This window comes from Sus scrofa, chromosome 12 (assembly GCF_054392235.1).
Source record: "Sus scrofa isolate SSC_HxYL_T2T_F1_AM1 chromosome 12, Sscrofa_HxYL_maternal_Yorkshire_Landrace_v2.0, whole genome shotgun sequence".
NCBI classification, from domain to species: domain Eukaryota; kingdom Metazoa; phylum Chordata; class Mammalia; order Artiodactyla; family Suidae; genus Sus; species Sus scrofa.
In genome coordinates this window covers 17,614,075-17,638,801 of record NC_139394.1, presented here as the reverse complement: position 1 = coordinate 17,638,801, position 24,727 = coordinate 17,614,075, and the positions used below count along the sequence as shown (strand labels likewise).

The 24,727-nt window shown below is 38.1% G+C and overlaps 1 protein-coding gene across 4 annotated transcripts in view; it reads right to left on the bottom strand.

The window, feature by feature from the left end:
• Nucleotides 1–24,727, bottom strand: part of NSF (N-ethylmaleimide sensitive factor, vesicle fusing ATPase) — a 165,162-nt gene that overhangs the window by 46,500 nt on the left and 93,935 nt on the right. For all 4 annotated transcript variants that reach the window (XM_013980864.3, XM_084982795.1, XM_005668696.4 and 1 more), the window contains 5 exon segments: nucleotides 13,966–14,131; nucleotides 13,012–13,086; nucleotides 12,726–12,913; nucleotides 5,041–5,136; nucleotides 1,263–1,419 (listed from right to left, as the gene is read on the bottom strand). In XM_013980864.3, coding sequence (XP_013836318.1) covers nucleotides 1,263–1,419; nucleotides 5,041–5,136; nucleotides 12,726–12,913; nucleotides 13,012–13,086; nucleotides 13,966–14,131 — 682 coding nt within the window.

The window sequence follows — 24,727 nt, the reverse complement described above, 5'->3', positions numbered from 1 at the left end:
TGTCTCTAGCATAGCAGATGGTGACCAGGAAGGCAGATCACAAAACAATCGTGATGTTTTGAAGATATAAATCTGATCATGTCACTTCACTGCTTAAACCCTACAAATGGGCTCCTCATTGCCCCTCAAATAAGAGTTTAAACCATTAACATGGTCTACAAGGCTTTGCATGACTGGCTCCCACCTACTTCTTCAGTCTCACGTTTTAGCCTATCTCCCTTTCTGGTTCAGTCTCCTTCCTTCCCAGGGCTCGTTCACAAGCTGGTTCCTCTGCCTGGAACATCGTCCCTGGCTACTCTGCCCAACCAGCTTTTCCTCATCCTTCAGGTCTTGGCTTAATGTGTTCCTCTCAGGGAGCCCCCACCCCCAGACCTTTGGAAAGGGTTGGATTCCTTCGTCATGTGGATTCATTACATTTTTTTTGTCTTTTCTTTTTTTTAGGGTCTCACTCGCAGCACATGGAAGTTCCCAGGCTAGGGGTTGAACTGGAGTTGTAACCACCAGCCTACATAGCCATAGCAATGCCAGACCCGAGCCAAGTCTGCAAGCTACACCACAGCTCACGGCAATACCAGATCCTTAACCCACTGAGCAAGGCCAGGGAATGAACCCGGGTCCTCATGGATACTAGTCAGATTTGTTTCCACTGAGCCACAACAGGAACTACAGGGATTCATTAAATTTTGCTGTTGTTCTACTAATTATAACAGAATAAACAGCTAGTGAACAGAATGTCCTTCTTTTGTCTACTTGGTAAAATCCTAACTGATCCTTCAAAGTTGAAATTGAACATCACCTCCAGATTTCCTGACCACCCCTGGGCACAATGACTTGCATTCACATACCCTTACACATACACACGGTAGTTAGGTATTTGTTTACATGTCTTTTTCCATGAACAGACTGAACTCTGTGAATGTCTTTGTATCTCTAGCAACCAGTTCAATGCCTAAAACATAGTAAGCATTCAGTGAATATTTATTTAACTGAACTGAGTACTACCTGGTATCATAGTCTTTTATGTAACATAGAAATTTAGATACAATCCTACAAGAAAACTAGTTGCTATCATTCATCAGTAACATTCTACTCCAAGAAAATTTAAATTTGTACGCAATATTGGAACATCGGCTGGATTACTATTTTCAGTGCATGAACAGGTTTAGAACTGAAAATTGTTCATTCTTCTGGAATGTGCTAAATGCTTTTATAAAAGTGCTCTCTTTTTTAACTTTTGATGCCATCTCATCATTTTTTCTCACCTTCTAAAAGGACGCTGACCAATGGTGTGCGGTCACTGTTTTTAGTCTGTTGAACCAGCAGCTCCCCATCTTCTAGAACTCGAGTAACTGGATCACCCCATTTGATGATACCATTCATTATGTAACTTGCATAATCCTCTTGGTTTGTGCCAAATGCCTATGAAGGAAAAAAAAATGGTTTAAAGCATTTTGAGACAGACAACAAGGTCTTACTTAATAGCACAGGGAACTATATTAGATCCCCTGAGATAAACCATAATGGGAAGAAATATTTTTTTAAAAAAGAATGTATATATGTGTATAACTAAGTCACTTTGCTGTACAGCAGAAATTAGCACAACACTGTAAATCAACTATACTTTAATGATAGAGAGAACAAAAAAGCATTTTGAGGATTAGCATTAAATCAAATATTTAAAGATATAAAAGATGAGTAATAATTCCTACACATGAGTGCTGTAGCAATATCCCATATTAAGCAAAACCAAAACTGTTTTGTAATTTCTCATTTAACTTTTTACCCAATGGGGAGAAAAACTGCTTTATGTGACTTAATGGAACAAAATAATGGTTTCTAGGCTCAGATTCTAAGAGAGCCCATGCTCTCATAATCCCTGAGAAAAGCTGTGTTCCAATGTGCTTGTTTCTGTAAGGGTACATGGGTTGTGGCCTTCTGTTAAGAACAAAAAGGAAAAAGAGAATATGGATTTAGAAATCAGAAGCTGTTGGCTCAGCACACAAAGATACTATCCTAACACTGGCTGTAGGTGTCAGGGATTAAAATGGGACTACGCAATGGTAATAAGGAGATCTTGTTCACATTAGCTTCGTGGAAGGGACTATAAACTGAATTGCACCAAAGTGTGTGTGTGTAAATGCAGGATTTAGAATGAGGGAGAAATGAGCTGAGGTAATGAAAGGTTAGGAAAAGGAAAGAAAAGTAATTGCCACATATAATAACTTCATTTGTACCATATATTAGGGCTTAAATCACATCCCTCTTCATTTTCAATGTCTAATCTCAAATTGTAACTCCCATCAAACCAGCTACCAAAAGTAGTCAGAAACTTTAGTACTTAATTGAACTGCATTTTAGAAGGTTAAACAGGAGAAAAAATGAGTAGGAAAACGTGACCCGATATAATGTAAAGGTCGTGTGTCTTGAGAATTTCAAACCTTAAAAAATCGCCACATCCCTCAAGTTAATTGTCCATTCCCCCATGTGTGGAATGATTTTCACAGTTCTTTAGAACCTGGACCTCACAGAAAGTCATCCTGAGTAACACCATCTCTAAACAATACACAGTGGTCTCATCAGTCTATGTTACTTTGCCACCAAATCGTTTTTCAGACCACTCTTTAGTCCTTGCATACACTAGTGCTTTGATTCATTCCTGAGGACAGAGTAAAATCCTTATTCCCTGGTCTGGATATGATAAATTCAGTGGCCCTATAAAAAGTTATAAAGGAAAAGCCTAACAGATAATGGTTGAAAGGCTATTGTAGGAAATATGTAGACCGGCTGGTTTTTGTCTTTAATTATCCCAGTTATATAAACTTCAAGCTTCACAGCAGCAGCTAAGATACCTGAACCAGAAAACAGTGACCCTCCCAAGCTACATAATATGGATGAGTCATCCTTACTTGTCCTGTCATCTCATTTTTTATTTTATCTCCCAGACCCTTAGAATAAATAAAAATAAGTTACTGCTTACTTAACTAAGTTACCTTAGTTGCTCCTTCCTTGTAGCCAAGTTATTGGTCACTAAATTTTTTTTAAAGAGATTGGTTAGGCTAGGCTCTAGTATTTTTGGTAACTATTACAAATAACAGCAAAAGATTAAACCATTTCCACCACCAAGTCACTTTGGAAAAGTAACTATTGTATGTTTAAAAGTCACAATAGTCATAATAAAGCAAAGAGGGCTAAAACAAGCTGATTTTTGTGTTTAAAGGAAATGCAACAAATAATTATTGTCATGGGTATAGAAGGAACTTATACAGATCATATAAAAATAAACAATACAACAGAAAAATAGGCCAAAGATATGAATAGCATTTCATAGAAGATACTCATATGGCCAATAAACATATGGAGAAATGCTTAATTTCACAGGTAATCAGTGACATGGCAAATCAAGACCAAAAGGAGATCCCATTTTATATCCAATGGAATGGCAAAAATTAAGTCTGACCATGCCAAGTGTTGGAGAGGGTGTAGAGAAAAAGGTCTCTTTAAGATTATTGGGGGCAGTGTTTATTGCTTCAACCATTGGAAAATGGTTTGAAATTCTTTAGTTTGAAATTTAAAATTGGACATTCAAAAACCCAACAACCCAGCAATTTTATTCCTAAGTAAAATTTCATTCTAGGAAAAACTCATTCAAGAATGCTATAGCAGCACTTGTCTGTAATAACAGAAAACTGGAAACATTCTAACTGTCAGGAAAATAGATAAATTGTGGTGGTCACACAGTAGTATGCTATCCAGCAATGAAAATAAATACGCTATAGCTACAGGAAATCATACAGATGACTCTTGATAATAAAATATGTAATAAAATAGCAAGTCTCAGAAAATTAATATATATATCATATTTTATTTTATTTTTATTTTTTTTGGCTGCAGTAGGCAGTGCACTTAGTGTGGGACTTCAGTTCCCAGACCAGGGATTGAACCCAGGCTGCAGCAGTGAAAGTGCCAAGTCCTAACCACTAGACCACCAGGGAACTCTAATATATACCATATTTTATTTTTACACACTGTAAACTGATGACAGTATGTCATGAATTAAAGATTAAGAATAATCCAATTCTGTGCACTCAAGGTCCATTAAGAAAGAAAAGCAAACACACATACCTTTTTAAGAGGCCTTTCTACAATTTATTTTTGTACTAATATAGGACTCCAAACAATGGTTACTCAAATATGAGCGGTAGTTTTATAGGAAAATGGGTTAATGATCTTATACTTTGTTCTAAAACGCCAACTATGACTGCTGGGGTTTTGAGTACATTTTAAGAAAACCGATACTTTTTAGAAAAAAGGGCACAGGGGATGGTGAAAAGTTTTAGAAACTATAGCAGTTAGAGGAACTAGAGGTACTGAGAAAGAAAAGAGGATGTCTTGGAGGAGAGGTTGGGGAAAGGCAGAGAAAAAGGAGACTGAGTTAATTGTAAATACTGTAATCACTAACATAAGAAGGCTGGATGAATTAGGTTTCTGTAGCTTCAGAAGGCCTAAGAGCCAATGAGAAAACTAATTCTAGTTCAAAATAATTTAAGAATAATTAGAAAGTCTCAAAATTGAATGGTCTGCCTTCTATAAGATGATGAGCTCCCTATCATGAGAAGTATTTCAGTAAGTACTGGTTAATGACCCAGCTATTGGAGTCACTGCACAGTTTCCTGTATTGTGTACACTTTTTGTACTAACATTTCTGATTTTTTAAAACTACATATGGTCTAACCTTTCAAAATGCTGGGTGACATATGGAGGTTCCCAGGCTAGGGGCCAAATCGGAGCAGTGGCTGCTGGCCTACACCACAGCCACAGCAACACAGGATCCGAGCCGTGTCTGCGACCTACACCACAGTTCACGGCAACGCTAGATCCTTAACCCACTGGGCGAGGCCAGGGATTGAACCTTCGTCCTCATTGATGCTAGTTAAGAGTCTTTTCCACTGAGCCACGACAGGAACTCCAAAATGGCACTTCTTTTCCTCCCAAATTATTATAATTTTTTTGGCTTATACATGACTCAATATTCATACTCACTGGTTTGATATCGTTTTCCAAAGAAGCAAGGAAGTCTCCTCTTGTCACCTGTAGGCTCTCTGCTTTCTCCATGTCCACTTCTACTTTAGTACTGGCCTAATTAGAAATGGAAACAAAATGTAAGGACTTTTAAGATTTAAGAATATTTTCAGCCTAAGAATGTAACACCTGAGGATTTAAAAAGCATATTTCCACAGATTAAAAAAAGCCTCATAGTCACACACATACTCTTTGCCTGAACGATTCCACTTTCAGGTGTTTATTCCATGAATACATTCACGAATGTGTACAAAGTAGAACTAGGGTATCTACTACAGTAATGTGTAATAGCAGAGGACTGAAATGTCCATGAAAAGAGAACCAGTTAGGTAAATTACAACACATCTTTACCAAAAAACACTGGATAGCCATTTTTTTCAAAATGAGGCACTTGGCAGAGAAAATATATGGAGAAGGTCTCTAAGAACAGTGGTTCTCATTCTTGACTACGTATCAGAATAACCTCTAGAGTCTTTACGGATATATACAGATGCTCAGCCCCACCCTTCAGGATTTTGATTAAACAGGTCCAACAGAGGGTCCAGGCATTTATAGTTTTGTTAAGTGAACAGGTGCTTCTAATGCTCAACCAGATTTGTAAACCATTATTCTAGGGGACCAAAGACCTACAACTTTGATTTTTACTCATATTGTGTGCTTGAGAATCTATGTGCCCGCTCCAAATATTCTGCTTACTGCACCTGGAGCTAACACTTAGAAGAGACATCTGGAGAAGCATCAAGGCCTTTATCAGCACCTGGAGCTGCCTGGACCTGATGAGTGATTGAGATACAAACGCACTTTTTAATTCGATTGGGCTCACTCCCAATAGCATCAGGCAAGTGAGTCTAATTTTTAAAATGGTACTACAGGTTTTTAAAAAACATATCTTCCAAAAAATCTGACTATAAAACAAAAGTGTGTTAAGCAATATCAACCTTCCAAAGATTATTATAAAATATGAGTCATGTTCCTTTAGGAACTTACTGCTGAGACAAATAAAATGACAGACATTTTGGAAAAAGTCAGTCTCGCCTTATGAGATAAAAAGAACTCGGTCAGAAAACTGGATAAAGATGGCAAACAGGACACATTTATCTCCCTTCCTGCTCCCCATGAAATGATAGAAAGTGAGAGAAAAAGGCTAAAAAGCATGGAACATATACCTGGAAGTTTTAAAGTCATCTGGAGAAAAAAACAAGAAAAGAAGAAAAACATTTTTCTACAGTTGAAGAAAGGTGTATCTCTGCAATTTAAAGGTTTCAGTGAGTGGTCAGGGTCAATGCAAAGAAACCCATATCTGCCTAGACACACTGCTGTAAACTATCAGAGTACAGAAGGTGAAGAGAAATTTTTAGAACCTTTTTGACAGACAAAAACAGGTCACCTGCAAAGGAACCAGAATAAACACCAGAAACTAGAAGACAATGTAACCTGTAACCATGTCTTCAAAAATACTTCTGGCTATCTACCACAGAAAAGGATTCTCATATGTACACGGGAGGCACAGGCAAGCATTTTCCTAAGAGTGTTATGAAATATTATTATGACTTTCTCTTAGAGTGAAGCTGAATTCAAATGACAGAAACATAGAAAATGAAGGGGAAATCTTGTCTACCTTTCAACATTTATCAAAAATTATGATAGGAGTTCCCGTCGTGGCACAGTGGTTAACCAATCCGACTAGGAACCATGAGGTTGCAGGTTCGGTCCCTGCCCTTACTCAGTGGGTTAACGATCCGGCGTTGCCGTGAGCTGTGGTGTAGGTTGCAGACGTGGCTCAGATCCTGCGTTGCTGTGGCTCTGGCGTAGGCTGGCAGCTACAGCTCCGATTCGACCCCTAGCCTGGGAACCTCCATATGCCGCGGGAGCGGCCCAAGAAATAGCAAAAAGACAAAAAAACAAAACAAAACAAAACAAAAATTATGATAGATTTCAGGACTGAAGCTAGTATGAAACTTTTTTTTTTTTAAACTATTAAAAAAGGACTCACTCAATGAATTAAAGTGAACTAAGATGGCTAGGGGATAATTTTTTTAGAGTAAGTTTTTTTGGACACTCCAGAAATTTTCAAAGTTACCTAATTGTAAATAATCAATATTAAAATTACAAAAATGTCCTGTGTATTCATTAAAATAAGTTTTCTGACTTCTCTTAGTTAACTTTTACAATTTTATCAAGATCATAAAATCTTATTTTAAAAATACCTAATGCTGAATTTTTACTTCTTCAGAAAACTTTTACTTACTTGCCTAAATTAGTGCAATTTGTTCCCACATTTTATTTATAGCAGCTAATCAATATAGAAGAGGCAACATCTTTCAGCTTATACCTGCAGAAACTAATAAACTTGTATTTCAACACCAGCAAATATCCAGTGGTCACCCTTAAATTTCATAACCTTTTAAATCTGACCTTTCAAAGTTCTTATCATTCCTCTCAAATTAAGGGTAGAATGACCTTAATCAATCAAAATTCTACTGAAAATAAGAAACAATTTTATTGAAATTCTACAAACACAAATCAACTTTGATTCGGCTGTAACGTGTGCGTGTGTGTGTCCTCAATTTATTTCCTTATAACAAATTAGAGCAGAAGAAATTTGGGTCATGAATCTTCTCTACCTGAAGCATAAATTGCTTTCAAGATAAAAACACCCAAATGTCATATGAATTTTGATTGACCACAAACATGGTTGTTCAAGCACAAATGACTTGGACATCAGGTGTTTATGAGTGGATTTTTCCCCTCGTTTCAGAAAACCTGAAAAAACAGTTAAAGGGGGAAGACTTGTTTGACTTATCCCACCTGACTTTAATTTCTTTTAAAAAGCAAAACATCACTATAATGGCTTTTTATAGTACAAAGAGAGAGCATCATAACAAACACATGAATGTGTGTACAGGTTCTATACCGATTTAAAATCATACATTTCAAATCAAATACTTATTCAGCAATCACTACTAATAAAGTTATGAACATGTACAGCAACGAGAATACCAAAACTGTGTGCCTTTTGTTCATCTGAGGATGAGTCTTGCAGGGAAAACAGTATTTAAAGACCTAGCCAATGCAGGTTTTGTTAAAATACAGAAAAGAAAGTCAATTCTCTCTTTCTCTCTCTTTTTTTTTTTTTTTTTTTTTTGGAAGTGAGGTTATTAGTATCTTAGACATCTTTCTCTTCCCTGAAGTGCCCGCAAAATCCCCTTGCATTAGACATTCCATAGATACTCTAAAAAAATTAAAAGCTGTTTGGGACAAAAGGTGTTGATCACAAGGCTGCATGCATCACCTGAAGTTTAAAGACAACCACATGGAAAAAGTGAGGGAAATAATAATAATAATAATGTCCACTATTTGTACCACTTCTTACTCTGTACAGTGGTAATGAACACTTTAGCTTTTTTTTTTTTTTTTTTTTTTTTGGCCACACCCACGGCATGTGCAAATTTCTGGGCCAGGGATCAAACGCAAGCCACCGCAGTGACAATAGCGGATCCTTAACCCTCTGGGCCACAAGGGAAATCCAACATTTTAGCTTTAAATTAGAAAAATTATAACTGGAAATAATCAATAGAGATCAGAAAACTCAGAAAAGGATGTATATGATATCTTAAATCAGCCAATAATAATAAAATCGCAATAACAATAAACATTTATATAGTTTGGAAGGCACTTCCATAAATAGTATTTGATTTCATTTTCCCCAAAACTCAATGAAACAGATAGTTATTTCCCCCTGACAGATCAGATAAAAAGAAAAGAGAAGGAACTGTAATACATATCCACACCTTCTAACTACAAAAATCTGTGACTGTTCCACTGTTCCATACTGCCTCATGTGTATATAAATCTAGCACATGCTTAGTTTCCTAGTGAGACAGTGGCTTAGAGATATTTTGGGGGTAAGATTATTGTGATAAAAATAACAAATGACTAAATAAGAGAAAAATCCAGTGGTCAATGCACATGAAAAATCTGGTAACTAATAAACTAGTTGTTGTGGATTATAGTATCAAGAAGCACTGATGTGGTCTGAGGTAAAAGATAGGTATGGTGGAGAATAATTTTCACATCATTTATATAATATTTCTTGAAGTCACCATCACTTTTTTTCTTTTCATGGTCGCACCTGTTGCAGGTGGGAGTTCCCAAGCTAGGGGCTGAATTGGAGCTGCAGCTGCCAGGCCTACGCCACAGCCACAGCAAAGACGACGGATCCCAGCCACATCTGCAACCTATGCAGCAGCTTGCGGCAACACCAGATCCTTAATCCACTGAGTGAGGCCAGGGATCGAACTGTATCCTCATGGACATTATGTCAGGTTCTTCACCCACTGAGCCACAAGGGGAGCTCTCACCATCACTTCTTATGGCATGGAGAAAGAATGGCTGAACGACAAGAGTGGATCCACCCTATAAAGGATCCAATGCCATATTTCCCACACTATCCAGATCTTTGGCATTCTTCTTCCCCATGCAGTAGTACTAGTATCCTCCTTCCACTGGGTCTCCAGTATTTTAAAGAGGTTTACCCCCTTGTCTAAAGTGGCCTCTTCCAGTATGACATTCTTAAGCAAGATCAAAGTCAATTTTATATGGTGAAATTCTGACTTAGAGATGGTTTGATTCAGCATACACATATAAGTTTACTAATTTGAAATATTTTCGGCTTTGTGGGCCATGCAGTCTCTGTTACAAATACTCAACTCTGCCACTGTAGCATGAAAGCAGCCACAGACAATACATAAATGAATGGGTGTGAGTGTGTTCCAAAAAACTTTATTTACAAAAACAGGCCACAGTTTCCCGATCCTTGGCTTAGAGCCATTGACAGGCTGTATCCAAATAAAACATACTCAACCCGACTGTTCAGGCTGTTATTATTTCCTTCATGAATTGTCATACACGTTCCCCTCTCTTGCCTTGTGTCACCAACTTCACTCCCCTAAATACTCCACTCGACACAGCTGCCAGCATGAGCTTATGTTTTAACACTACGTCACTGCCATTCCTGAACCTCTTCAATGGCTCAGCACTACTCACAGAAAAGAGGGCCATACTTCTTAGTGTTGCAAAAAAGGCTCTTTGTGCTCCACCCCCTGCTTTAGTCTCCTGACTTATCCCCACATCTCTACCTCCCCTTCCCTACATTTTATGCTGAAGCAATACTGAATTGCCCTAACATACCACGCTACTGCGTGTCTCTGCTCCTTTGCATATGTTGTTCTTTCTGCCTAAAATGCCTGACCCCATGAGGAGACTCATCCACCCAGAAATTCCTCCATGAAGGCTTCTCTCACCACACAAGTTGATTATACTTGACACCTTTGCACTTTCTTACCTTGCTTGTACTGCACATGGAGGATCAGATTGGGAGCTGCTCAAGGGCAGGCTCTGTGCCCTGGCATACTGTCTAGCATATAGTATGTGCTAAATAAATCTACTGAACCAAAGTCAATAGCAGGATCATAAATGATATATTACTATTTCAAGAAGAAAAAGAATACATCATTCTTGAAAGGGAGAAACAGAAGAAATTTAAATAAAGTATTGGTACATGAGCCAGGCATTGACGAGATAAATAAACATGGAGGGTTAAAGATTGTGGGTGAAGAAAAAAACAGCAACAGCAGAGAAGCAGAAAAATACGTTACTATCTGATGACAGTTTGGCTAACGTGTATGGAGAATATGTGGAAAGGCCAGTTTAGGGTCAGACCTATAGAGCCTGGTGAGTCACGGCAAGTGTCTGAAGAATAGAATGGGAGGAAACAGGAAGATTAATAAAACAGAAGACAGGTAGTAGCAATTAGAACTGAAAACTACTGCCGAGACAGAATTGACAAAATTTGGCAAATAGCTTGATGTAAGACACAGTAGAGTGGTAAAAATCAAAGATAATTTTGGAGTTTTAAGCCTGGGAGATTGAGGTGAACAGAGAAGTAGGGACAGGAAAGAAAGTAGTTTTTTTATTTTTACTTTTTAAGTGAATTTTGTTTTGGAATATGAATTTTTGAGACCAGGGAGAGATATGTGGTATATAAATCAAAAAGTGGGAGAAAGATACATTTAAGAGATGAGCCATAAATCTGAGAGTCATTTATCTATAGGTGGTAACTAAAACCTGAAGAGAAGGCATGGTGAAGGATCAAATGAACTTTATCAAACATCTACCAAAATAAAAGTACCTTGGTTTTTTTTTTTTTTTTTTTTACTTTATTTATTTATTTATTTTTGTCTTTTTGCTATTTCTTTGGGCCGCTCCCGCGGCATATGGAGATTCCCAGGCTAGGGGTCCAATCGGAGCTGTAGCCACCGGCCTACGCCAGAGCCACAGCAACTCGGGATCCGAGCTGCATCTGCAACCTACACCACAGCTCACGGCAATGCTGGATCGTTAACTCACTGAGCAAGGGCAGGGACTGAACCCGCAACCTCATGGTTCCTAGTCGGATTCGTTAACCACTGCGCCACGACGGGAACTCCATTTTTTAAAAAAGAAAAAAATTTATATTCCATAAGCATAATGACTGGCTCAGATATGGTCATGTGACCCAATCAGAATTAATAAAAGCCAATTCTCAGCTTTCAGCTGGAGTAACTGCAGATGTATTCTCTCTCTCCTGCTGTTGCTGAGACATTATGGTGTTGACTTAGAGCAGCCAGTGGCCACCTTAGCACAACTGAGTGGCATCTGCCTAGATGCAGCCCATGCAGGTGAATGAAAGATGAAGAAAGTCACATGGTGACATCCTCTGAGTTCCTGGATCCAGCCACATCTAAAGCAAAAGTACCAACCCCACTTCAAATCTATGACTGAATAAAATACTTGGTTTACTTAAAAAAAAAAAAAAAAGTGCCCTGGTATGTATTTCTACCAAAGTATCAACACATTATTGTACTAATTTGCAAACATGTCCATTTCTCTGACTCTGTACTCCTTGTGGGAAGAGGTCATGCTTTATTATCTTCATGTCTCCAGCTTAATACCTTGAAAACAGCAGGTATTCAGTATACATTCTTAATGAAACAGCCCCTATAATGCTAGCATGCAGAAAATCCAGCTTCCTATGATATGTTGCACGGCAACACAGCACAAGTGTTTAAAAAACTCTTCCGGAGTTCCCGTTGTGGCTCTGTGGTTAACGAATCTGACTAGGAACCATGAGGGTGTTTGATCCCTGGCCTTGCTCAGTGGGTTAAGGATCCAGCATTGCTGTGAGCTGTGGTGTAGGTTGCAGACGCGGCTCAGATCCCATGTTGTTGTGGCTCTGATGTAGGCTTGCGGCTACAGCTCCAATTGGACCCCTATCCTGGGAACCTCCATATGCCCTGGGTGTGGCCCTAGAAAAGATAAAAAGACAAAAAACAAAACAAAAACAAACAAAAAAAACCTTTTGTCTTCACATGTCTGTATCAAACAGCATCAACCCAAGGTAAGCGGGTCGGTGGTCACCAGGGAACAGATGCTACCGTTATCTCTTCTCCAGCTACTCTGAAGATTTAGCAGTTGACAATGAATCCCTGTACCTTTAACCACGACTATTACCCTAAGCCTTTGATAGTCGGAAAGGAAAGAGAAGGAATCCTGGCATGGCATTTATAGGGCTGGAGACGTCTAATCTGTTAGTTGATTTCACTGACCTTTATGTGTCTGTTCATGGCAGTGGACTGTGCTGCTCGCACCAGACCCTCCAGTTCAGCGCCGCTGAAGTTCTTGGTCTCCACAGCCAGTTCTTTAATGTCTACGTCAGCAGAGAGTAACTGATGCCCTCTCATCCTTGCTGTGTGGATGTGAAGGATCTGTAGTCGACCTTTCTCATCTGGTAAGCCTGATAAAATTGAACATAAAATACAGAGCAGTATAATCCTAGTATTTTTCTGGTACGTCCTCAAGCATGTAAATATCTGCTTCTCGTGATATACTTACCTATTTCCATTTTAACTTCCAGTCTTCCAGGTCGAAGGAGAGCCTCGTCTATCAGATCTGGTCTGTTGGTCATTCCTGAGCACAGGCGTTAAAACAAAACAACAGACAAATGATGAGTTCAAAAATAAGCGTTCCCGTCAGGAGTTCCCGTTGAGGCTCAGTGGTTAACGAATCCGACTAGGAACCATGAGGGTGTTCGATCCCTGGCCTCGCTCAGTGGGTTAAGGATCCGCTGTTGCCGTGAGCTGTGGTGTCAGTCACAGACGTGGCTTGAAGGCCAAAAAAAAAAAAAAAAGCCCATCTTAAAAAAGACTTGAGCACATAAAGCCGTGAAAAAAAAAAAAGAAGTTATAATAGGGATGCATGATCTGAAGCTCAATCCTAGGCCTACACAGCCCTGAAGCACCTCTGAGGACCTCTGGAGGCCTACAGGACTCAGTTTGAAAACCACTGCATTACACTGTGCTACCTTTTTCATCTGTGAGCTCTAAGATTATTAAAGCCATGAGTCACTAAAACCCATCTTTCATTTGTCCTATTTTTTTTTCTTTTTGGGGCCATACCCAAGACATATGGAAGTTCTGAGGTTAGGTATTGAATTGGAGCGGCAGCTGCCAGCCTACGCCACAGCCAGAGCAACGCCAGATCCAAGCTGCATCTGTGACCCACATCACAGCTCATGGCAACACCGGATCCTTAACCCACTGAGCGGGGCCAGGGATCCAACCCCTCTTCTCATGGATACTAGTCAGGTTCATTACCACTGAGCCACAGTGGGAACTCATTTGTCCTATTAAGACTAGACATTAAAATAGTGAAACTCTTCAATATCACTTGATTCTAATTTGGAAACACCGGCAAATAATATAATTACAAGCTACACAAACTTTAACTCAGAACCTATTCATCTAATGTTTTTGAAATCACAGTACTTTTTAAATTAAGCAAACATACCAATGACTAAGATGTTGTTCAGCTGCTCTACCCCATCAATTTTGGACAGCAACTGGTTGACGACGGTATCATGAACTCCCGTGCTGCCAGCCATGCTCCCTCTCTGCTTGCAGATGGCATCAATTTCATCAAAGATGATGATGTGCAAACCACTATTAGCACCAAGCTAATAAGGGAAGAAATTACATTAAAGGTCATAATTTGAATATATTATTAAACTAACCAAAAAAGCTAAACAAATCTTTCACTCCATTTGACTAATAAATATATCAAGAATAATCATGGTTGTTGCTCTCCCAAAGATGTTGGAAGCCAGTCTCAGAATCCTGCAAACTGAAGAGGCATTCTAGAGCTTCATATTTAATACACACAAAACAAAAATACACATCATATGCTGATAAAAGAGAACAGTTCATCATAACTGACTACTCATTCACACACATTTCCAATCACACTCTTTGATACAATTCTTAAACACTTCTTAAGTCAATGAATGGCAACTCCTTCCCATTTTCCTTGAGTTTGGGTGAGCGTATAGCCCCAAAAATGGTAGGATTAATGTTTGTCCTATTATACAGCTAAAGAGTAACCCCACCCAGAGGCGGACTGGGTATTGGGCAAACGGGAGAAGGTACTGAACTTGATTCATATTCAGTTATACTATATGAAAACAGATCACTTCTTCTGAAGAGTAAAATAAGAACAGACACAACTTATAAAAAGAACATAGGGAGTTCCTGTAGTGGCGCAGTGGTTAACGAATCCAACTAGGAACCATGAGGTTGCGGGTTCGATCCCTGCCCTTGCTCAGTGGGTTAACGATCTTGCCATGAGGTGCGGTGTAGGTTGCAGACGCGGCTCGGATCCCGCATTGCTGTGGCTCTGGCATAAGCTGGCAGCTACAACTCCGATTAGACCCCTAGTCTGGGAACCTCCATATGTTGCGGGAGCGGCCCAAGAAATGGCAAAAAAAAAAAAAAAGAACACAGTCAGTGGAGTTCCTGTTATGGCTCAGTGGGTTACAAATATGACCAGTATTCATGAGGATACAGGTTCAATCCCTGGCCTCGCTCAGTGTGTTGGGGAATAGGCATTGCTGTGAGCTGTAGGGTAGGTCAGACAAGGCTTGGATCCTAAGTTGCTGTGGCTATGGCATGGGCCAGCAGCTGCAGCTCCAATTTGATTCCTAGCCTGGGAACTTCCATATGCCACAGGTTTGGCCCTAAGAAGCAAAACAAAAAACAAAAAAACCAAAAAATCCCCAAACCACATTCGTAGTTACCCTGCAGCTCAGCAGGTTAAGGATCTGGCATTGTCAATGCTGCAGCTCGAGTCACTGCTATGGGATGGGTTCAATTTCTGGCCCAGGAACTTCTACATGCCATGGGTGAGGCCAAAAAGAAAAATGTATAACACAGTCAAGCAGGTCTGTCTGTTTGTATTTCTTTCCTTCTTTCTTCCTCTCTCTCTTTTCTTTCTCTCTCTTCTTTCTTCCTCTCTTTTCTTTCTTCCTCTCTCTCTTTCTTTCTTTCTCTCTCTCTCTTTTCTCTCTCTCTCTCTTTTCTTCCTCTTTCTTTCTCTCTCTCTCTCTCTTTTCTTCCTCTTTCTTTCTCTCTCTCTCTCTCTTTCTCTTTCTTTCTTTCTTTTCCTTCCTCCCTCCCTCCCTTCTCTCTCTCTGCTTAGCGGAAATGAATCCAACTAGCATCCATGAGGACGCAGGTTCAATCTCTGGCCTCGCTCAGTGGGTTAAGGATCTGGCATTGCCAAGAGCTGTGGTGTAGGCCGCAGATGCAGCTCGGATCCAGCATTGCTGTGGCTGTGGTGTAGGCCAGCAGCTATAGCTCTGATTCAACCCCTAGCCTAGGAACCTCCATATGCCATGGGTATGACTCCTCCCACCCCACTCCCCCCCCCCAAAAAGAAAGAAAACATATTTTTACTATTTAAATAGCTAACATGATTGGCTTTTATTTTTATGATGTTTTCCATTACTTTTACCCTTAAAATCCTCCCCCATTATAGACACTGGCGGTCACCCAGATTTTCTCCTCTTGTCAATTTTTACTTTACACAAAATTCTTTATTCTATCTTGAGTTTTATTTCTGTATATGGTATAAGTGAAGCAAGAATCCAAGCAGTTCTTCAAAGAGATAACTGATTCAACACTGTTGACTAAACAATCCTTTCTTCATTGAGATGCCATTTCTTCAGGCTTTACACTGTCACATACACTAGATGACTACACTACGGACCACAGTCGTGGTCTGGGCAAGTTCTTCCCTCTACACGGTCTCCTTTTATATAACTGTCTTGTTTACTTCTGGGTGATTATTAGAATCATTCTACTAAAGTAAAAACAACCTTCCCAATTAAAAACAAAAAAAAAAAGTAAAAAACAAACAAAAAAGCCAAGTTTGATTGGGATGACATTCAATCTCTAAATTAGTTTAGGAAGTACTAACATCTTTATAGCATATTCAGTTCTTAGGAAGACTATGTCTCTCCAGTTATTCAAGTCTCTTGTGCCCCCAGTAGTTTTGTCATTTTGTCATATGAATTCCTTTATAAAGATTGCTGGGAGTTCTCATCGTGGCTCAGTGGCTAACGAACCCGACTAGTATCCATGAGGACTCGGGTTCAATCCCTGGCCTCACTCAGTGGGTTAAGGATCTGGTATTGCTGTGAGCTGTGGTGTAGGTCGCAGATTCGGCTTGGATCCCACGTTGCTGTGGCTGTGGTGTAGGTCGGCAGCTACAGCCTGAGTCGACCCCTAGTCTGGGAACCTCCATATGCTGTGGGTGTGGCCCTAAAAAGACAAAAAAAAAAAAAGATTCCTAATTGTTTGTTTTTTCATTGCAGCTGTACATTGGACTTTTCCATTATATTTCAGAAACCATACAGATGAAGAAATGATATTAATTTCTGTATATTTATTTTATAACTGGCTACTTTACTCTCATTTCAAATATCAATGTTTTTTTAGTTGATTCCTTTGAATTTTCTATATAGACAGTCATATCATCTACAATACAACTTTGCATCCTCTTAAATAACAGGTATAATTGTTTTGGGGTATGAGATATTATTCCCAAAAAAAAAACATATAGAAGGAGAAAGAGAGGGCCTAAAAAATAAGAATTCAGAAGCATGAAAAATCACTTCAGCAAAAGGCCAAGAGGCAATTCAGGCCCTATTAAAAAAAATGAGAAAATTTACCTAAGATGAGAAACAAAATTTATAGTACTGTCATGACAGGGACCGAAATCCAGAAGTAGGCCTTTCTACCGAAACAGAGAAAAACCACACACATAAAAGTTGCAAAAGGAGAATGTTCTTTATATAAGATGATTTTAACCCTGACTTTAGGATGGAAAAAGAAATGTGTAGCTGGAAGGTCAGGGAGAAACAATAGTATATAAATGAGGTAAACAGAATCTGTAAGAAAGTTTTGGTGATGGAGGTGCTGATGAATAAAAAACAAAGTCCTAGGTTTGATTACAGCCTGCAAGTGGAAAGGGGAAGTTACAACAAAGATAAGAAATGTCTTTGTAGGCATGATAAGAAAGCTGCAGAAGGGAAAAGACAGAATGGAAATTTTTTTTATAAGTTTCTGCCATGAGATTAAAGTGTTAATAGGGCATCTAATCTAATTAGAAATGTCCTCCAGAGAACAAGATATAAACAACTGGACAAAAAAAGGACAGAAACATAGATTTGAAAATCATTTACAAACAGTAAAGAAACTAAACATTTACAAACTGTAGCAAACAAAATTCTGTAGGAAGATGACTCACATCATTAAGCTGGAAGAATACAAAAGCAAGACAGATTCTGTGCTACAATAACAGAAGATGACGCCAATAAAGGCCACCCAAAGAAAAGGGGATCAAGAAAACAGGACAAAGACAAAAGATGAAGTAGGAAGAAAAATGGTTCTAAAAATTACATGAAGGAAACTGGATTTGATCTAAAGTCATCTAAATATATAAGGTTTTTTAAATTAAAAAAATACAGATAAAACACTGTATGATCAACTAATTTCACTCCTTGATTTATAGCAGTTCTGCTCATAATTGCCCCAAACTAGAACAAATGTCAAATGCCCTCTAGTGGGTGAGGAGATAAAACTGTGGTACATCCATGTCATAGGATACTATTCAACAGTAAAAAGGGACATTTGATACATATGACAACTTGGATGAATCTCAAAGGCAATATGCTGAGCCAGTCTCAAAAGGTCACATACTATGATCCAATTAATATGACATTCGAAAGACAAAACTATAGGGATGGAAAACAGATGAGTAGTTACTAGGAGTTATTAGCAAAGGGACAGAATGAGGGAACTTGGGGAGGGGATGTAAACATTCTGCATCTAGATTTTGGTGGTGGTTACATGAAACTACACATATGTTAAAATTCATAAAACTGTACACCACAAAAGTCAATTCTCCTTCATAATAATAAATAAAAGACAGATACTGTATCTTACAACACTTCTATTACTTATTACTTGGAATAATGTTCATTCTTTAACGCATTCCCATGTAAGATGACAGTCATGTGTATCAAGGTTTCCAAAATTTAACTAGATTTCACTGCAATTTTTCCTGAACATAACTTACAAATTGCTCTTTCCACAAATGTTTTAAAACTAAATTAAAATCTGAAAAAGTCTCAATATTATCATATTTATTGAACAGATGTCTGATGACAAAAGCTTGCTGCTTATAAAAATTCAACACCAAAAACTATGCACCTTACCATCTGTGGAAAAGATAGAGGTGAGGAATTGGAAGTACAACCTTAGCTTTGCCAAACCTTTTTTTTTTTTTTGTCTTTTGAGGGCTGTACCTGCGGCATATGGAGGTTCCCAGGCTAGGAGTCTAATTGGAGCTACAGAGCTGCTGGCCTACACCACAGCCACAGCAATGTGGGATCCGAGCCACATCTGCGACCTACACCACAGCTCATGGCAACGCCGGATCCTCAACCCACTGAGCAAGACCAGGGATTGAACCCGAAACCTCATGGCTCCTAGTCAGATTCGTTTCCACTGCGCCACGATGGGAACTCCCTGAGTCGGATTCTTAACCCACTGCACCATAGCGGGAACTCCCTTGCCAAACATTTCTACATAGTAGAGTATTAATTCTTGCCATCTTCAGTGAAAAACAAGGACATTCCTGTTTGTGACTGAAAACCTATTGAGATGCTATATTATTTTTAATTCAAGGTTGTCTGTCAATTAGCATAAAACAGAAAGTTATTATAATGTATGAATTTCTCTGTCAATGTGCCTTATGTTGCCACTGGAACCATGACTTCCTCCTCAGTCCAACCTCCAAAATCATCTAGGTGGATGGGAAGCCTCGGACAATAAGAACTCTGTGCTTGATTTAATGATCACAGAAGCAATCTTCCCTAAACATAATTCAGTACAATTCTGACCTTTTCAGAACCCTGCTAATCTTGGGACCTGTCATCAGGTCCCTTCCCCCAACCTAGTGAGTACAATAACACCAATTTCTACAGGTGTGTTACTTAAATAAAGGCAAGTTCTTACTGCAATAAATTAGGAATCAGGTGAGGAAGATGTCAAGATTAATGTTCATGGATTAATAATGCTGAATCATCAAAAAACCCTTTACCAAAGAGTTTAAAGTTCCACAATCAGTCCTCTTCAACTCACTGACTTCTAGCTCTGCTCTTACCATCTGCAAAGTTTTTCCCTATAGAAACAGAGCTGATGCTGTGGAGCCCCTGGCAACAGCCTCAGAAAATGGCTGTTCTATATTTAACTAGTTTGACCTATATGCAAGTGTTCATCTTTGTCAGCCTGGACTGTCCAGAGCCACAGAAGCAATGCTTTTCTGTATTATGTAACACACATATACTCTCCATGGGGTCATTAGCTGACTATACCGAGCCATTTCTAGATGTAAGGACTGAAAAAAGTGTATCAGAAAAAGCTGGCTATGATTAATATCTACCTAGAAATTCTTTGCCAACTCAGTTTTATTATTAATAGTGTCATACTTAAACTGTCTGCAAGTTTAAAAACAGTACCAAAGATACCAATGCAGCCATGTGGAAACAATCACCAGAGATTTTATAAAATGCTTCTCATCTGCACCTAATGTTTAATCCTCAGTATACCATCAGGGTCTATTAGAAATACAATTCCAGTTTTTAATTTTGTTAAGCAGTTTCAGCTATTTATAAAGACTGGTATCTCATGATTTTTTCTTAGAAGTCTTTCACAGGAACAAAAAAAAAACATATTTTTTTTAAAATAAAATAAAATTCATTCTATCTTGCAACCAATATGTGGGTCCACTGGATCTTTTTATAAATCTAAATATTATACCATTTCGACAGTCTAGAAATTATGTCGACATTACTCAATTATTCCTATCTAGGCTAAAAAAGATTAGCAAAATTAAAAAAATGGAAGAATGGTGGAATTGCTCTGGAGAATGATGCAATAGTGAAATAAATATTACGTGACATCACCTGTCAGTTTTCTTATTGTTTTACCCAAAGTATTGCATCTTCTCTCAAGAAGGTATAAAAGAAGTCTAGAGATACCATACATCATCTTTGTTGTCCAATTTTAGTTTTGACTGAACACAGGTGAGAATTTAGATTTTCTTTGCTCCTTGGCCATAATGGCAAATAAAAGACTATCAACAGAGAATATTTCACAATTATTAGGTGAATCCAAAAACGAATGCAAAGAGATAGTGGCATTTGAAACCAATGAAGATGGTGAACTGGATCTCTATAAGGAAAATCTCAGACTATGTGCCTTCAGATGTCGGTACCATATTTGAATTTTCTCAAACTCAAAAATGATTGAGTAATATGTTTCTAAGGACAAAGAAAAAATATAGAGTTTTCATCTAGTTACTTATTCAACGGAAAGTCTTCATTGTGCAATATTTTTTGAGGAGTTCCCATTGTGGCACAGTGGAAATGAATCTAACTAGGAACCATGAGGTGGCGGGTTCGATCCCTGGCCTTGCTCAGTGCGTTAAGGATCTGGCACTGCCATGGGCTGTGGTGTAGGTCGCAGACATGGCTTGGATCTAATGTTTCTGCAGCTGTGGCGTAAAGCCAGCAGCTGTAGCTCTGATTCAGCCTCTAGCCTAGGAATCTCCATATGTGGCTAGTGTGGCCTTAAAAAGCAAAAAAAAAAAAAAAAAATTGACCAGCTAGGCTATCTCATTTTTCTAAAGATGAAGACAATATTTTTTATCTTTTATTTTATCTATGCATCAGAATTTCCCTGAATAGTATCTAGTCAACAGATGTTGAAGGCAGGTGTTAAAGGCAACAGGTGATATAGACATTAAAAAAATCAGATTGGATATTCTAAAAGATGTGTACAAATCTAAAACGGAAAATATTTTGCAATTATGGAGTGTCTGATGGCCATCTTAACAAAATTATAAGCCAAAGATTTTTTTAAAGAAAAAATTTCAAAATATTGTCTTGATGACGCAAATAGAAGCAGCAGAAGTAATAATAAGCTGGAAAGTATTATGGATGTATTTGAAATTTAGAATTGGTACAAGTTCATGCATGACACCTGATGAACAGTTATACATTCAGAGGCTCCCGCCCATTTTGGGTATATATCTATTGACTGACAGATCAATTGATAGATATCTTCAAACCCAGGAAAATACGGAATAAAAATTTGGTTTGCCATATTTAAGCTCTTATTAAATATTTTTGTAAATGATTTGTAAATCAACTTAAATGTAATATTTACCAAGGAGTTCTTTCAACCCAGATAGTAAACGGTTAGTAATGACCTTTTCTTGGTATGCTGAGTGGTAAAAAGATATTTGAAGCAAAAAACAATGTAGAACTAGGGATGAACTGTAAAACTGAATTGGTTCTGGGACTGTCTGAAGAGTTGTGATTAGTTATTAGACTAGCACTAAGCTACCAGGGCCCAGTGGAGCTGAGGTGGCTAAAGGTCTGAGCATGAACAAGAACTTAATGGGATGTAGGGAAGCAGGGGAGAAAACCCCTTTGTGTTGAACTAAAACGATAAAGCTCGTGACAAGTAGATTTGCAGTAGAAGGATTGTTATAAAGGAAATGTTTAACATTTATTTTTACCATCAACAAAAATAAGAAAAAGTAAGAAATGACAGGGTAGATTAGATTTAATAAAATTTACTAGATTAAAAAAATAGATATTGTATTTCTGGGTGTTATTCATGTTGATCCATATAAACCTACTATTTATTTTATTTTATTTTATTTTATTTATTTTTATGGCCTATGGAAGTTCCTGGGCCAGGGATTGAATTGAGCGGCAGTTTGAATCCGAGCTGCAGCTGTGATCTAAACCACAGCTGTGGCTATGCCAGGTCCTTTAAGTCCACTGCAGGTTTCAAACTTGTGTCTCCCTCAGTGACTTGAGCCACCGCACTGAGTTATTTTTTTTTTTTCTTTTTTAGGGCTGCACCCTTGGCATGTAGAAGTTCCCAGGCTAGGGGTTGAAATAGAACTGTAGCTGCCGGCCTACACCACAGCCATAGCAATGCCAGATCTGAGCAGTGTCTGTGACCTACACCACAGCTGACAGCAATGCCGGATCCTTAATCCACTGAGCAAGGCCAGGGACTGAACCTGCATCCTCATGGATACTAGTCGGGCTCATTACCACTGAGCTACAATGGGAACTCCTGCAGTGGGATTCTCAACCCACAGAACCACAGCAGGAACTCCTGTTATTCATTTTAATGTCTAAGATGATATTCCATTTTCTACTGAGAAGAATCAGAACTTTTCCCCCCAAAGTGGAGCAATCAACATTCTAGTACATGTCATTTTGTGCACAAGTACAAGAGTGTTTCTCTAGGGTAGCTGTCTTGAAGTAAAACTCATGGGCTTTGTGCACGTTAATTTTTGTAAGATGTTACCAAATTAATCTGCAAGACATTGCCCACTTGGTATATTTTTCTAATTTATACCATGACTAGTAATACATATTAGGCCCCATTTCTCCGCAACCTCACCACTTTTAGTGTTTACTAGCCTTTGTATATTTTATCAGGCTGTTTATAAGATGATTTCTCTTTCACTATGCATCTCCCTGAGCACTGTTTCAATTGCTTATCTTTACCTGGGTTCTTCCTCTGAGAACTGCCTATTCACATCCTTAGCCAGTTTTTAAAAAAATTACAGTGTTTGTCTTTTTCTTATTATTCAGGAGTTATTACATAGAATTTACTATAGAAGGTGCCGATTCCTTGTGGATTATATGCACTGCAAATATCTTCTCTAGTTTGAGGCATTTGTATTTAGTGTAACTTGTCTGAGAGAATTTTCTTTATATTAATGTAGCTGAATTAACATTTTTTTTCCTTTCATGGGTTTGATTTCTATATATTAATAAAGAAATTCTTCCCTAGCTTCAAATCTTAAAGGCTTTTACCTTTTTCTAAAATTTTTTTTTCTAAAAGTTTTAGTTTTGTTTTTTGCAAATCCATTTTGTAATTCTGTACAAAGTGAGATAGGCCCTGCATTTAATCTTTTTCTGAACAGAGAGCCAATGATCTCAGCCCCATTCATGGAACAGCATATTATTTCCCCTCTGATTTGTGTTGTCAGTTTTCAGATAACGAGTTCTTCCTGTGCTCTACTCTTTCCTTGTTCTGTTTTCACATGAATATATAAAATTGTCTAAATTAGTACAGCTTTCCAGCAAGTCTTGATCGCTGATGAAGTAAGTTTTCATTATTCTCCAAAATTTTCACGACTCTTTGAGCATAAAAAAAAAAAAAAAAAAAAAAAAAGGTTGTCAAATTCCGTAAAATTCCTGTTAGACTTGATTGGAAAAGCAATGAATTTACAGATTAGTACGGGCAGAACTGTCATTTTCATCATGTCGGTATTCCTGTGCGAACATGTTCTAATTTATTTATTAGCTTTAAAAAAAAGATTTTCAAAAATGTTTATAATTTTCTCCTTTAACTTTCCTGTTATATTTAATTCTAGGTACCTTACCATTCTAACTGCTATTGTAAGTGAAATTTTTTTTAAAAAGTTACATTTTCAGTGTCTTCACATTTTGAGTCTTGTTATTCCTTTTTTGCCTTCTAAAGTACTTGAGTTTTTTCATTCCTTCCACAGCTCCTCCCCATGCCTTAGAAAAGCTTGAGAACTACACACACTTTTTACATAAACATTTGACTTAAAGTTTTATATTAACATTACTATCTTCTTCCCAAATAATACAAGGGTCTTACATGGATTCAACCCACTTCCCATGTTTTGTTCCACATTTTAGTTCTACCTTAAAAAAATACTATTGTTATTTTGTACAGTGAATGCTTATTAAATTCACCTCTTTAAAATTGTTTGTTTATTGCGAAATACGGCATACATAGAGGGAAAGTTCGCCACACGTGAATGTACATCTCCAGGAACTGTTACAAAACGAACTTCCATGCAACCATAACGAGAAGCAGAACAGTACCAGCATCCTGGCAGTGCCTCCTCCTACCCTTCCCAACACCCGTCCCCGCTGTGGCCCCAAAGCAACCACAATCTGATTTTTATGGTAATTATATCTTACTTTCCTTTATAGTTTTACCAACTGAGAAGGATGTATCATTAAACACTAACTACATTTTAGTTGAGCTTTATATAAATGGAGTCATATGGTATGTAAGATCCTTTCTTATCTGGTTTCTTTTTGCCCAACATTTATTTGTGAATTTCACATCTGTATATG